This window comes from Acomys russatus, chromosome 14, assembly GCF_903995435.1.
Source record: "Acomys russatus chromosome 14, mAcoRus1.1, whole genome shotgun sequence".
Classification (NCBI taxonomy): domain Eukaryota; kingdom Metazoa; phylum Chordata; class Mammalia; order Rodentia; family Muridae; genus Acomys; species Acomys russatus.
The window spans coordinates 31,506,478-31,520,337 of record NC_067150.1 but is presented as its reverse complement, the minus strand read 5'-3'; the positions used below and the strand labels follow the sequence as shown (position 1 = coordinate 31,520,337).

Below are 13,860 nucleotides of genomic sequence, written 5' to 3'. Positions count from 1 at the left end.
TTTTTTTCTTATTTTTTGTTTTTGTTTTTCAATACAGGGTTTCTGTGTGTAGCCTTGGCTGTCCTGGACTCTCTTTGTAGACCGGGCTGGCCTCAAATTTAGAGGGATCTGCCTGCCTTTTCCTCCTGAGTGCTAGGATTATAGGCCTGTGCCACAATGCCTGGCTTTTAAATTTTAATATGTATTGTATGGTTTATTTAATAAAGTTTAATATAGATGAAATTAATTTATACTATTAGATTTCAGCAGAACAGTTATTATTTTTAGCAATTTTTTATTATATTCCTTTTTTACGTGTATATTTATATTATTACACATAAATAAAATAAGCTACATACAGCAAGAAGAACCCTGAAACAATCAGGAATTATATTATAAATGTTACATTCATAGTGGTTTGGCTATTTGTATTTGGCAACCTTGAAGAAAACATCTTTTCTATCTTGGTGAATCTAAAATTCTGAATGTAAATCAATATTTATCATATCTCATCTCTATCAACTTAAAACATCAATCTAGGCCTAAAAACACCTTAACCCCTAAACAACTAAGCTTAATTGTAAGACTAAACTATCTGTTCTTCAACCCCATCAGAGACTTGAGAAGGAATAAAATTTAATTACCTGAGTGAACCGGAAGTGCAGGTTAGCAGTTTTCAAAATAAAAAACTGACAGAGACAGTTTGCTACCTGCAGAGTCACCCAAAACTCTATCATTTTGGAACATTCAGCCTTCTGGCCCAATATATCTGACAGACATATTTGTAAGGCAGGAACTATTGAGGACTTGCTTACCCTGTGTTGGCAGAGTTTGGCTGTCAACTCGGCCTGCATCCAAGATTGCCCATTTTTAGGCAGAATTCTGTCTGTGGCAGAAATGAAGACATTTTGCCTAGTGGCCTGTTTGCCATATTTGAAGCCATCTCCATAAGGAGGCTTTTTGACGCTACCACTTCTTTGAGGTAGGCTGGATGTTGCCAGGAGTCAACTGTCTTGTCAAAGAATCTCTAAAATAATAATAAAAAAATCTTTAAATACCATATTCTGAGGATTTTGAAGACCTTATTTGTTTTACCTTATGTGTCTATAAAATCATATCTATCTGTTAAACCTAGGATGTATATTCTTGTGATAAAAATAGACTAGTAGTTGACTTGACTGTGATTTGCTTAACTAACAATTAGCTTGTAATGAGTGAGTTTATTAAGTCTTTAACAAGCAAAAGTAAAAGAACAATTAGCAGACAGCAGGAAGACCACAAAACCTCATCAAATCTGGAACTTACAATATCCTTCAGAAATGATGAGACAAGTCTCTTTGAGGCAGACAACTGTAGTTCCTGATCTAGAGTCCTAGGGAGAGCAGAGCATCCCCTTATGTGAGGCTGCTAAGTAAAAGTCTAAAATCAAAGTACCAGATAGATAGCAAAATATCATCAACTTGGGTGTTCACAGCATCTGACAGAAACAGCACATGTCAATTTATTAATTTATACCAAATTAATTTATACCAAATACACTATGTCTACCTCTGACTCCTACACGTGCGCCCACCCACCCACACCCACATGTGTGCATGCACATAGATAAAGGAAAGATTGACTTTGGTGAGGTGATTTGTGTGTTTCATGTTTTTAGAGGCACAGATCAGAATTGTGAGGTGCCAGCTGAGATTTCTAGGTTCTTCTGTCTAGAAAATAAGTTGCATCAGAGATATACAGATTGTAATATAAATTAAGCCAAGTTGTTAAAATACATACACAAGTAAATAAGTAAGTAAATAAATAAAGTTACTCTTAGGTGGAATTAGGCTATTGAACTAAAAAATAAAAAAGAGAGCTGGTCATTAGCTCTAGGCCACAGGTTTGCTGTAGGCTGTATACAATATTAACATAGCACCAGCATGCTTTCCCATGCATGCTATTTCCTTGTACCCTTGGTAGAAAATGATCTCCAGTCTTTCTGCTGAGTGGTATCTCCCATATGTGACTCTTTCTGCCATCTCCCTAACTTCGCTGTCTTGCCTCAACTCTCCCCTGAGAGCTGTGGTTCAGGAAATCTTTTGGGAGAACTAAAGGTTCATCCTTTAATTATGTATTGTTGAAGGATCTTTCCCCAGCTTATGATGTACCACAAAGCTCTCTCTCTACTTCATCTATTGGTGAGAGAGGAAGCTTTGGATTTTCTCTTGTAGAACATGCCTGGGATCCCTGGATCACAAAGAGTTTCATTTGTAACTGCCACATGACTTGGAAGACAAAGTATACAAGAGAAGACATGATCTCTAAACCAAAGAAATATGATTACACCAATTAATGATCCTCTCACAACCAGAGGATGAGAATCAGGATACTCATGGTCATGTTTTTCAAGGAAGATCCCATCTTATACAGCCTGCTTTTGAGAATTTGTTCTGTTGGGTTGCTAATAATATGCTGATGATAATATATGATGCTTATGCATCCATAGGTTAATGTTGTTATCAGCACTCACCAGAAAAGCATCTTTAGGCTGTGAGTGACAGTTAACGTAGAGACTCATTTGTATTTGAAGATCTGAGGATAGAAATAACCATTGGGCCCTATACAGGACATCTGAATCAACCATACTAAGGCTTAGGGAACATTTCGGCCGGGCGTGGTGGCGCATGCCTTTAATCCCAGCACTCGGGAGGCAGAGGCAGGCGGATCGCTGTGAGTTCGAGGCCAGCCTGGTCTACAAAGTGAGTGCAGGACGGCCAAGGCTACACAGAGAAACCCTGTCTCGAAAAACGGAAAAAAAAAAAAAAAGAAGAAGAAGAAAAGGCAGAAATAATATAACACTCAGAAGATGGGCAGCCATGCTGTAAGACAGTGTTTTTGGATATAACCTGACATGAAACCATTGAAACTATAGATGCTTGCACAAGATTGGACCTTTCAACGTTAAATCATGAATAATAAAGGAGACCTCACTCTTCACTAAGGGACTCTGAGCAGTTACTGAGTAACAAGAGGGAAGAGGGCATCATTTTCTTCAGTTGTAAAGTCACTGTTACCTATTGCTGCATGAGCACAATAAATAACCCTCCACCCATGTTCCTGCAAGCAACCCAAGTTAAACTTAGTGGCCACACAGAAATGATAGAAAGTAGTTAAGTAAAGGTAGCATGGTAGGAGAATAGAAATGGTGCTGCATTAAATTGTCACAGAAGAACAAAGAATGTAGCAAGACGTAAGTGAATGATTTTGAGGTGAAATTCAATGATGTAATACATTAAAACAGAGATAATATGAGGTTGAAACCACTAAGTAGCAAGAAGGCCCTTCTCAAAAACAACAACAACAATGAAAAAAAAAACAACAACAAAACAAAACAAAACAAGGATCACAAAATGTTAACTAACTTTATAACTTCTGACAGTTTTTTTTCCTTGTTATTTGGTTTTATTTCAAGTTTGGTTTAACAATGGATAATTCTGACATGAACATTTTGGTCTTATAAAAAATACATAGAGTATTTAGTTCTCATGAGTGTAAATATCTCAGAGTAGAACTTGACTAAATAGTGAGACACCATTTTCTTTTATTTTTTAAATTTTGTTTTGTAATTTTTTATTAAACATTTTTATATTTTACATATACATTTATATTATTACACGTATATACAATAAGCTACCTATAGGAAGAAAAACATGACACAATCAGGATTATATAAATGTTACATTCTTAGTGTTTTGGCTATTTGTATTTGACAGCATTGAAGAAAACCTCTTTCATTTCTTGGTGCATCTAAAATTCTGAACGTAAATCAGTCTCCATCACATCTTGTCATTATCAACTTTAAACATCTATCTAGATCTAAAAACATCTTAACCCCTAAACAATTAACTTTAGTGTAAAACTAAAGCTACCTGGTCTTCAACTCCATCAGAGACTTGAGAAGGAATAAACTTAATTACCTGAGTATGCTGGGAGTGCAGGTTAGCAGCTTTCCAAATGAGAAGATGACAGAGACAGTTTTCTACCGGAGTAGTCACCCAAAACTCTGGAATTTAGCTCTGTGTTACAGTTGCCTTGGCTGTGACTGTCTTGTGTGAATGTTAGTAGCTCATACTAATAGTATTGTGGGTGGGTCTGTAGGCTCCGAGTCTTGGTGTCCCTCACTTTCTAAAGTCTAGTTTAGTTTTGGTTCCGTGGTTGTTCTTATTCAGTAAGTCACTGTGTTGTTTGGCTCCGCTTTCCTGCTGGTGTTTGAGCCCAGGCTGATGCTCATAGCTTAACTACTCCTGATGTCAGTTGTTGCTGCTCGGTTACTCATCAACTGGGATGGGTCAGGGTCTTGTCGACAATGTGGATTCCCTTTGGAAGCACTGAAGATAGTTCCCTCTGTATTGATCTCTCATCCCTTTGAGGAACTTACACTGGGTAAAGCCCAATTTAGGAGGTCTATCTGGGCCCTTTGATCGGGAGGACTGGTGACTTCTCCAACTTTCAGCCTCCTTTTGAAGGTCTATCATCTTTCCCTGGAATCTATCTAACTTAGGGGCAGCTTTCAAAGCATTGGCTCTCAGCCTAGAGTTTCATTGGCTTTGGCCTCCATGTGGTTATTGAGCACACAGGAAGTCAGATCTGCTAGAACTGAAGAATGAACTGTGGTTTAACCTTAGCTTCTGAGTAACACTTAGATGAAGGTCTGCAAGGACAAAATATTAATTAATCCTTGAATCTGTCAAGGCTTGGTCGCCTAATTAGAAACTCAGTGGAAACTACAAACAACTTTTTTGATAAGACAGAAAAATCTTTGTTGTTTAAGCAGGTTTTTATGAATATGAACTACTTTTAGTTTTAACATCCAGAAACATTCCTGTGACATTTTTTTTTTTTTTTAACTTTTAGTTGTGTGTCACTCTCCATTTTGGAACAATCTTTTGCCTTAGAAGAAAAACACTAGGTAAATCCCTTTCCAAAATCTAAAAGTCCGTTTCTTTCTTCTTTACCTTTGGACATGTTTAGATAATTTTTAAGATGATGAGTTGAATGGTGTCGCTGGGTCTAAACGATACAAAAGGCAGCCAAACGGAGGGACGGCATTGAAGATGAACTAATACCATAAGAATTGCTGTGTTTTTTACTTTGCAAATAATCTTGGAGACACATGTTTCTCACTTTGGAACATCTCTTTACAGTGAAATCGTCACCATCATTTTATGATTTGCTGATGACTAGAGGTGACAATCTAATTGCTCCCTCTGAGTTATTCCTGAACTCCAGGCAGGGATTAAGAGGATTCTCAGAACACTTTAAGCTAGTATTTCAGTCTGAGAGTGTTCTGGCCTTGATTGCATAAGCCTCATGGGACATAATTCTTCATAAATGGGCACAGAAGCTCACTGGGCTGGAACACCCTGGTCTAGCCATAAAAAAAGAAAATGCGAATTCTAGTTATTATACTTAGGAAAGCTAGGGCCGTGTTACCAGGTGCCCAGTATGAGTATTTGAACTGCTGCCATGCTTTCAGTAGCAGGTAACTTCTTGATCCTTAGAGAAGGGCTTCATTTTCAAGCAGTAGAAGAGGTTTGTTTTTTCCTTTCAGGAAGTAGGGGCAAAGGGAGAACAGATTTTTCTAAAGATTCCAAGCACAGACATGGAATGAAACAAAGTGCTTTCCTTAATGTATTTGAATATCAGTTTTCTGTCTGCAGATCTGATTTGCAAAACAAATAACAGTTTATGGGATTTTTTTTTTTTAAAGGACAGATTTTTATAAATGACTCACCAGTCCTTGGAACACAGTGAGTATCCAGTAAATGGCATGTGTAGCCACCATTGTTGTTACTTTCATTACTAAGGTAACAGTGGGTGGGTGGAAAGGCTTTTTGCATTCTAGGTGTCTGTTCTGATTTCAGCTTACACAACCCTCTCCCTTAGTTCAGTTCCTTATCTTTATTTTATGCAGGCCGCTGTAATTTCCATTTCAACACCATAGCATGTACTTTGCTTCTGCCTTTTATTTGGTTGATGCTTAAGTTTTCCTTATTCCATTTGGAAGAGATAAGGGCTTAAAACAACAAGCACAGCAGCTTCTGTTAAAGTTGGGACCCCTCTCAGCACTCTACTTCTCAAGATCACCGGGGGATGGAATCTAAGGAGGAAGTGGTATAAGTCCACTTCATAGTTTTACATAATAAAAATAAAGCCTGCTTAGAGAGGCAGAAAGGGTCTTCCTTGGGGGACTAGCATAAAGACTGGTTATGTAATATCAAATGGTCAGCCCTAAAAACATATACAAGTAACATTATACAGACTGAGAAGGTTGTATTTCGGAACATATATGTGCATGCCTATATATGGGTTTACGTAGTAGCAATAAAAGAAAAGATGTCAGGAATCTAAATTAGAGAAAGAATGAGAGGATTTGGAGGGAGAAAAGGGAGGGAGGGATGATGTAATTACATTATAAACTCACAAAATAAAAGAGGTAATAAAACAAGTTATTATCAACAGCCTGTGACACTGGCTACCAAGTTTGACTTTGGGATGGAATGAACATAAAGTAAGTCAGAAAAATATACAGTACACTTTGTTAAATTAGCCTCTCTTGGAAAGAAATTCAACAATTTCCTTTTAAAATGGATAAGGGCTTGGACACTAACTAATTTAATTAACTTTTAGTAGGATTAAATTAAATAAAAAAATAACCATAATAAAGAGACAAGGTGAGTAGACCAAGAGAGTAAGAGCTGCGTGGCTCTGGGCCTTTTTTCTTTGTGGCCCTCTAACCAGAGTGGCCTGTGCCTGGTCAGGAAAGCAGCACTCATCTTTGTGGCATGCTGAGAGACATATTTAACCTTAATATTCTCTGGAGTGAGTTTGTAGTCAGCTTTGAGTTATTATGTGTGTCCCAGTACTCAGGAAGTATTTATGATAGGGAGGGGCTAACTGTATTTACTGCTGTCAGTTTGTCCTTCAGTCCTGTTAGCCTTGAGTCAGGAAGATATAGCTAGTTACATTTTCTGCTATAAATTTATACTTTAGGTTTGTGGCTAGTGTTCAGACATTGCCATATGTTCATCTTTAACTTTGCAATAAATTGCAAACAACTTCTTTCTTGTATTTTTTTTTTTAATTTAATCACTTTACAGCCCAATACAAGCCCCCTCCCAGCTCTCCTTCCTATCCCACCCTCATGCTCCCCCTATTCCTCTCCTTCTCAGAGAAGGGGGCCCTAAGGCGTACCAACCCACCCTAGCACCTCAAGTCACAGCAGGACTGAGTACATGCTCTCCCACTGAGCCTAGACAAGGCAGCTCAGCTAGAGGAAAGGGGTCCAAAAGCAGAGAACAGAGTTAGAGACAGCTCCTACTCCTATTATTAGGGAATCCACATGTTGACCACGCTGCACATCTAACTACATATATGTAGGGGGTCTAAGTCTGGCCCATGCAAGCTCGTTGGTTGGTGGTTCAGTCTCTGTGAGCCCTCATGGGCCCAGGTTAGTTTGCTTTCTAGGTCTTCTTGTGGTGTCATCCTTCACCTTGCCAGCTCCCTCTACTCTTCTTCCCATGCTTCCACAAGACTCTCCAAGCTTGGCCCATTATTTGGTGGTGAGGGTCTGCATCTGTTTCCATATGCTGCTTGATGAAGCTTCCTAGAAGACAGTTATGCTAGGCTCCTGTCTGTAAGCACTGCAGAGTGTCATTAATAGTGTCAGGGGTTGGTTCTCTTCTGTGGGGGTGGATCTTAAGGTGGGTCACTCATTGGTTTGCCATTCCCTCAATCTCTGCTCCATCCTTATCCCTACATTTCTTGTACGCAGGATAAAAGTTGGTTCAGAAGTTTTTATGGTTTTTTTTGGTGTCTCTGCCTCTCCAAGTTTAAGTTCTGCCAAGCTACAGGAGGTGGCAACTTCAGGGTCCATTTCCCTCACTGTTAGGAATCTCAGCTAGAGTCACCCTATACTCCCAGGGTCCTCCCTTGTCTCAGAGGTGCTCTCCAACCAATTTCTGTTCTCTCTGTTAGTATTCCCCTCTCTTCCCTCCCTTCCCAACTTTCCCCAAACATAACCCCACCCCAGCTACCCTCTCCACCCCCTCCCTTCTCAACACAGCTCCCTCCATTCATGAACTTCAGATGTGTATTTTATTTCCGCTTCTGAGTGAGAGTCAAACATTCTCCCTTGAATCCTTCTTGGCTTCTTTGGTTCTGTGGATTATAGCATGGTTATCCTGTACATTGTGGCTAATGTCCATGTGTAAGTGAGTACATAGCATGCATGTCTTCCTTGGCCTAGGTTACCTCACTCAGGATGATCTTTTCTAGTTTCATCCATTTGACTGAAAATTGCATGATAGCTTTCTTTGTAATATCTGAGTAGTTATTCCATTTTGTAAATGTACCACATTTTTCTATCCATTCTTTGGATAGGGACATTTAGTTTGCTTGTAGTTTCTGCCTATTACAAATAAAGCTGCTATGAACATAGTTCCTTGTGATATGGTAGAACATCTTTTGGGTATATGCCCTGGAGTGGTATAGCAGGATCATGAGGTAGATCTTTTCTGAGTTTCTGAGAAAGTGTTAGATTGATTTTCAAAGTGGTAGTACAAGTTTGCATTCCCACCAGCAATGGAGAAGTGCTCCCCTTTCTCCTCATCCTCTCCAGATGTATTGTAATTTGAGTTTCTGATTTTAGCCATTCTGATGGGTGTAAGATAGAATCTCAGAGTCATTTTGATTTGCATTTCCCTGATAACTGAGGACAATGAACATTTCTTTAAATACTTCTTGGCCATTAGTGATTCCTCTGTTGTGAATTCTGTTTAGCTCTGCACCTCATTTTTAAATTGGGTTATTTGGTTTGTGGGAGGTTACTTTCTTGAGTTCCTTATATATTTTAGATATTAGCCCTATGTCAGTTGTAGGATTGATGAAAATCTTTTCCCATTCTGTAGGCTGCCATTTTGTTTAAATGACAGTGTCCTTTGCATTATAGAATCATTTCAGTTTCATGAAGTTTTATTTATTAATTGTTGATCTTAGTGCCTGCGCTGTATGTAGTAAAATGAGTTATAAGCAGCTTGGGGATTTTAAGATGTTGTGTTTGAAATCCCTTTCCTTTTGACTTTTAAAACTCTTATCTCTTTGAAAGAGACCAACAATGACTATCTGAAAGCAACTTATTTAGTGGTGGAGTTTTGAGAATATTTAAAGTCCGTATTTCATCTTCAGGTATGTCACAGTTTTTGTTATTATTTGGCTTTGTGCTGACCTTCCTTAATACAAGAGAAATAACACCACAGAGGTAGTCCCTCTTACCTGGCCTATACATGGAAGGCATATACTCTCAACATTTATAAGGAGAGTTTTTGATTATCAACCATGCCACTTGTGAAGGGTTATATACTACAGTGTTACTGATCATGCCAATAATGTCTGTGGTAGTTGACCTATGGATAGTCATATGTGTGAAAGAATGTTTGGGAAGCATGGCCAAAGGGGGTTCTTTGATCCCTTCCTTCCTTCCTTCCTTCCTTCCTTCCTTCCTTCCTTCCTTCCTTCCTTCTTTCCTTCCTAGAATTCCTAGAAGTTGTAGCTTCCAAAAGTTAAGGAAGATCTTACCTTAGAGTTCACTAATAGTTTTGCCAGATCTCTCTCTCTCTCTCTCTCTCTCTCTCTCTCTCTCTCTCTCTCTCTCTCTCTCTCTCTGGCTTTCTTTCTTTCTTTTTTCCCCTCCCTCCCTCTCTTCATCTTTTATTTTTCTTTTCTTTGTTTCTTTCTTTCTTCACTTCACATCCCTATCATCACCCTCTCCTTCATCTTCTCCCAGTCCCAACTTCCCTCCCTCTTCCCCCATCTCCTACTCCTCTGAGAAGGAGTGTCCATCAACCCCATCAAGTTGCATCAGGATTGAGCTCATCCTCTTCTCCTGTGGCCTGGTGAGGCATTGCTGGGTACTTTCAGACAGTATATGAATGTCGTATTGGTATTCATTTATGTTGATGTTACTGTTTAACTCGGTATGCTTTACACTTTGTAGATGATTATGAGACACATTGTATAAGTTATTTCATTAGTATGGCTAAGAAGAATCAAAGTCAAGATTCCTATTAAATGTCATTATTTCTCATACAATATTTTCCTGTTGCTTTGCAGAGTATAATGAAGAGTGACAGCAAGTCACTTAAACATATGACCAAGATTCAACATGTACTTGTTTTCAGAATACAAACTCATGTAAATCATTGTCTTAACTTGAAGATATTTGACCATGTTTCTTAACTTCTGTATTTGGAGTAGAAGACAATCATTTATACTCATGATGCATCCCTAACTTTAGGGTATACTTAATGGGTATCCTAAGCATACCGATTCTAAAAACTGGGTAGACTGACTCTTATATATAGTCCACCCAAAGAGGTGGACTATTATTTCTGTGATATCCCTGTGGTGATGAAGCTGGCGTGTGCGGACACATCATCCCTGGAGTTGGTGGGGTTCATCAGTGTGGGCCTGATGCCCCTCAGCTGCTTCTTTATGGAGATCTTGTTTTGCTAATCAGAAGAAAACAATTTTCTGCTTCTCAAAGCAAACTCAAAGCTCCCACAACAAAAAGCTTCTTAATAGATATTGATGAATGGACAGCTGACTTTTAATCTTTGCAAGTTCAAACATTCTCAAAGCTATGAAGAACCTTTCGGTAGTGACTCAGTTTCTCCTGCTGGGCATCCCGCACACAGAGGGTATGGAGACCATGCTCTTTGTCCTGTTTTTGTCTTTCTACATCTTCATGCTAGTGGGAAACTTGCTCATACTCCTTGCAATCATCTCCTCCACTCGGCTTCACACTCCTATGTACTTTTTCCTGTGTGAGCTCTCCATGTGTGACATATTTTTCCCTTCTGTGAGCTCTCCCAAGATGCTGTTCTACCTCTCAGGAAATAGCCGAGCCATCTCCTATGCAGGCTGTGTGTGCCAGCTCTTCTTCTACCACTTCCTGGGAGGTACTGAGTGTTTTCTGTACACAGTCATGGCCTATGACCGATTTGTTGCCATATGCTACCCTCTACGCTACTCAGTCATCATAAGCCACAGAGTTTGTGCCATCCTGGCCATGGGGACATCAGTTTTAGGCTGTATTCATTCTACCTTTCTAACTACTCTCACCTTCCAGTTGCCCTACTGTGGCCCCAAAGAGGTGGACTATTATTTCTGTGATATCCCTGTGGTGATGAAGCTGGCATGTGCGGACACATCATCCCTGGAGTTGGTGGGGTTCATCAGTGTGGGCCTGATGCCCCTCAGCTGCTTCTTCATCATTCTCACCTCCTACGGCTGTATACTTCGCTCCATTCTACAGATCCGCTCCACTGAGGGCCGACACAGAGCCTTCTCCACCTGCAGTGCCCACCTCGCTGCCATCTTGCTCTTTTACATGCCAGTGATTTTCATCTATCTAAGGCCAACACCAAAACCTTGGCTGGATGCAACTGTTCAGGTACTGAACAACCTGGTCACCCCCATGCTAAATCCATTGATCTATAGCCTCAGGAATAAGGAGGTGAAATCGTCACTGTGGACCATCCTACGTCCACTGTGCTTCCTTCCAGATAAATTGTAAAGAAAGATCAGTAAAGGATACTCGGGTACCCTTCAGTGCTAATGTAAAAGATTCATTCGCTACTCTAAACTACTTTATATTTAAGAGCATTAGTATTATTACTATTTTAAATTACAACATTACAGACTAAAACGCAAAGAGTTGACATCTAAGAGCAAGTGGTGGATGTAGCCTCCAGGTCCCAGATGTCTGACTCAGACCTACCCGTGCTCTCATGTAAACATCGCAAATGGGTGAGAGTGGAGCAGTCCTCACATAGTCAGAACAATGTGGATCTGCTGCTGGTCCACTCTTCTTTTCGTCCTGCTTTCTGCTCTTGTTCTTTGCATGATAGTTGGACCCAAGGCTTCTCAGTCCTTGTTATTTATTGTCCTGTCTGATGCCTCTTGCTCTTTTTCTTCTCCTTAGTGCTTTTTCATCTTGGCTTAATTGATAGTACCATATAATATCTGCATTAACTATTTTATTTACATATGGGATGTTGAAGTTTGAAAGGTCTGATCTTTATTCTTCAAATACTGTCCTATTACATTGAGCTGAAATGATATTGCATAAAGAACAGGACTTGAGGGAAGGATTGAGTAGACCTAATGGTTGAATCCAAGGTGCCACTGCACAGTATCACTTACATTTTCTCCTTTTTCAGTTCATACCTATAAGGAGACAAAGGTTGATTTTGGTTTACCTTTCATCATTTTTCAGTTTTGTTTTCAGCTGAAATCAGAAATCTGCTATTTCAATCTAGCATGCAATATTCATAACTGAACTTATTAGCAACTTGATTATATGTGATGGGAAGATAGCAGCTTTGAAGCTCCTTGTAACAATGGCAGAGAAAATAGAAAAACACTCGAGTGATGGTGACAGAAGACAAAGGAGAACAGAGACACTCACAGTTTTCTTCTGTGCTTCCGTCAGAATCAAGGAATAGTCACAGAGCCTACCAGAATAATCCAGGAAGCTTATCTCTGCTTAAAGACCCTAAAACTGAGTTGACAGAAGATTCTGGAAGGTGCACCAACTTTTGTCTTGTCACTACTCTTAAGCTCATAAATACTCTCTCTAATGCCATTTTCAATAAAACAAGAGCCTAAAGAGATTTCTGGGATCTTATATTATTCACTGTTTCATTTATGTCCATCCATTCTCAATTCTCTCAGGGTCCACATCTCCATTGCCCTAGTGTCTAGCCTGTAGCTATTCAGACAGTCACAGCAATCTGTAAGAATAAAACATGGATGTCCTCCCCTCTGTCCCAGTTTCCTGGTTAGTGAAGACTTTCATGGGACATGCCCCTTGGGCTAGTATGCAGATATATGTCACTATAAACCATTTAACTCTTTCTGCTTCTGGGTTAACTCATTCATTATGATCATTTCTAGTTCAATCCATTTAACCACAAATTTTGGGAATTCCTTGTTTTTAATAGCTGAGTAGTATTCCATAGTGTAAATGTACCACAGTTTCTTTATCCATTCTTCTACTGAGGGACACTTAGGCTGTTTCCATGTTCTGGCTATTATGAATAAGGCATAGCCAAGGATGAAAGAAAGCAGTTGAAATTTCGGGTCCCAAGGGTGGATCTCACACAAAGGGATTGATAAATGAAGGTGCTTTGTTTATGTTGCAGGTGAAAAATGGCTGAGAAATAGTTACAGTGAGATGCAACATACATATTTGATGGTTATGAATGGTAAGAGGCAGCGTTTTGAGTGTATCACTTAAGTTTGTCATTTAGGAAGGATTGGTTTTTGCATGGAGATAAAATTCATTATACTTTCTCTATGCAGGGCTCATATCTAATGCAGTTCATTATTCTAGGACTGGATGATTGGCTTGCACAGAATGACTCCTGTCTATGTCCTTAAGCAAATTAATTCCTCAGATAACCTTAGCTGGTTTGAGGGAGGCTGTAAGATTAAATTTCTTTAGAAATTAAAGGCTCTAAGCTCTCTCCTTATAAAAATCAGGAACCCAAAAGGACAGCCTGAGGGATATGGAAGTCCAAGTTCAATTTCATAGTGAGATAAGCATCTTATGGATTCTATGATTTGTGAGAAAGAAGAAGAAACATTGTAAGATGGAATCCTATTGGGACTCTAAATGAGAGACGCATGGGAGAATAGCAAAATAAAAGGATACAGAGGATCCTAGAAACCTACAAGTAGAACAATATGATAGGCAGATTTGGGCCCAGGGGTCCCGCTCAAACTAAGGCACCAGCCAAGGACAATACAGGAGGTAAACTTTAAACCCCTTCCCAG

The 13,860-nt window shown here is 39.4% G+C and overlaps 1 protein-coding gene across 1 annotated transcript; it reads left to right on the top strand.

Annotated features, from left to right (window-relative positions):
• The first annotated feature begins 9,022 nt into the window (after window positions 1–9,022).
• Window positions 9,023–11,596, top strand: LOC127198010 (olfactory receptor 149). The gene is made up of 2 exons (XM_051155815.1): window positions 9,023–9,032; window positions 10,659–11,596. Exon 2 carries the CDS (start codon window positions 10,661–10,663, stop codon window positions 11,594–11,596), a length of 936 nt encoding a protein of 311 aa, XP_051011772.1. The 5' UTR covers window positions 9,023–9,032; window positions 10,659–10,660.
• The last annotated feature ends 2,264 nt before the right edge of the window (window positions 11,597–13,860 follow it).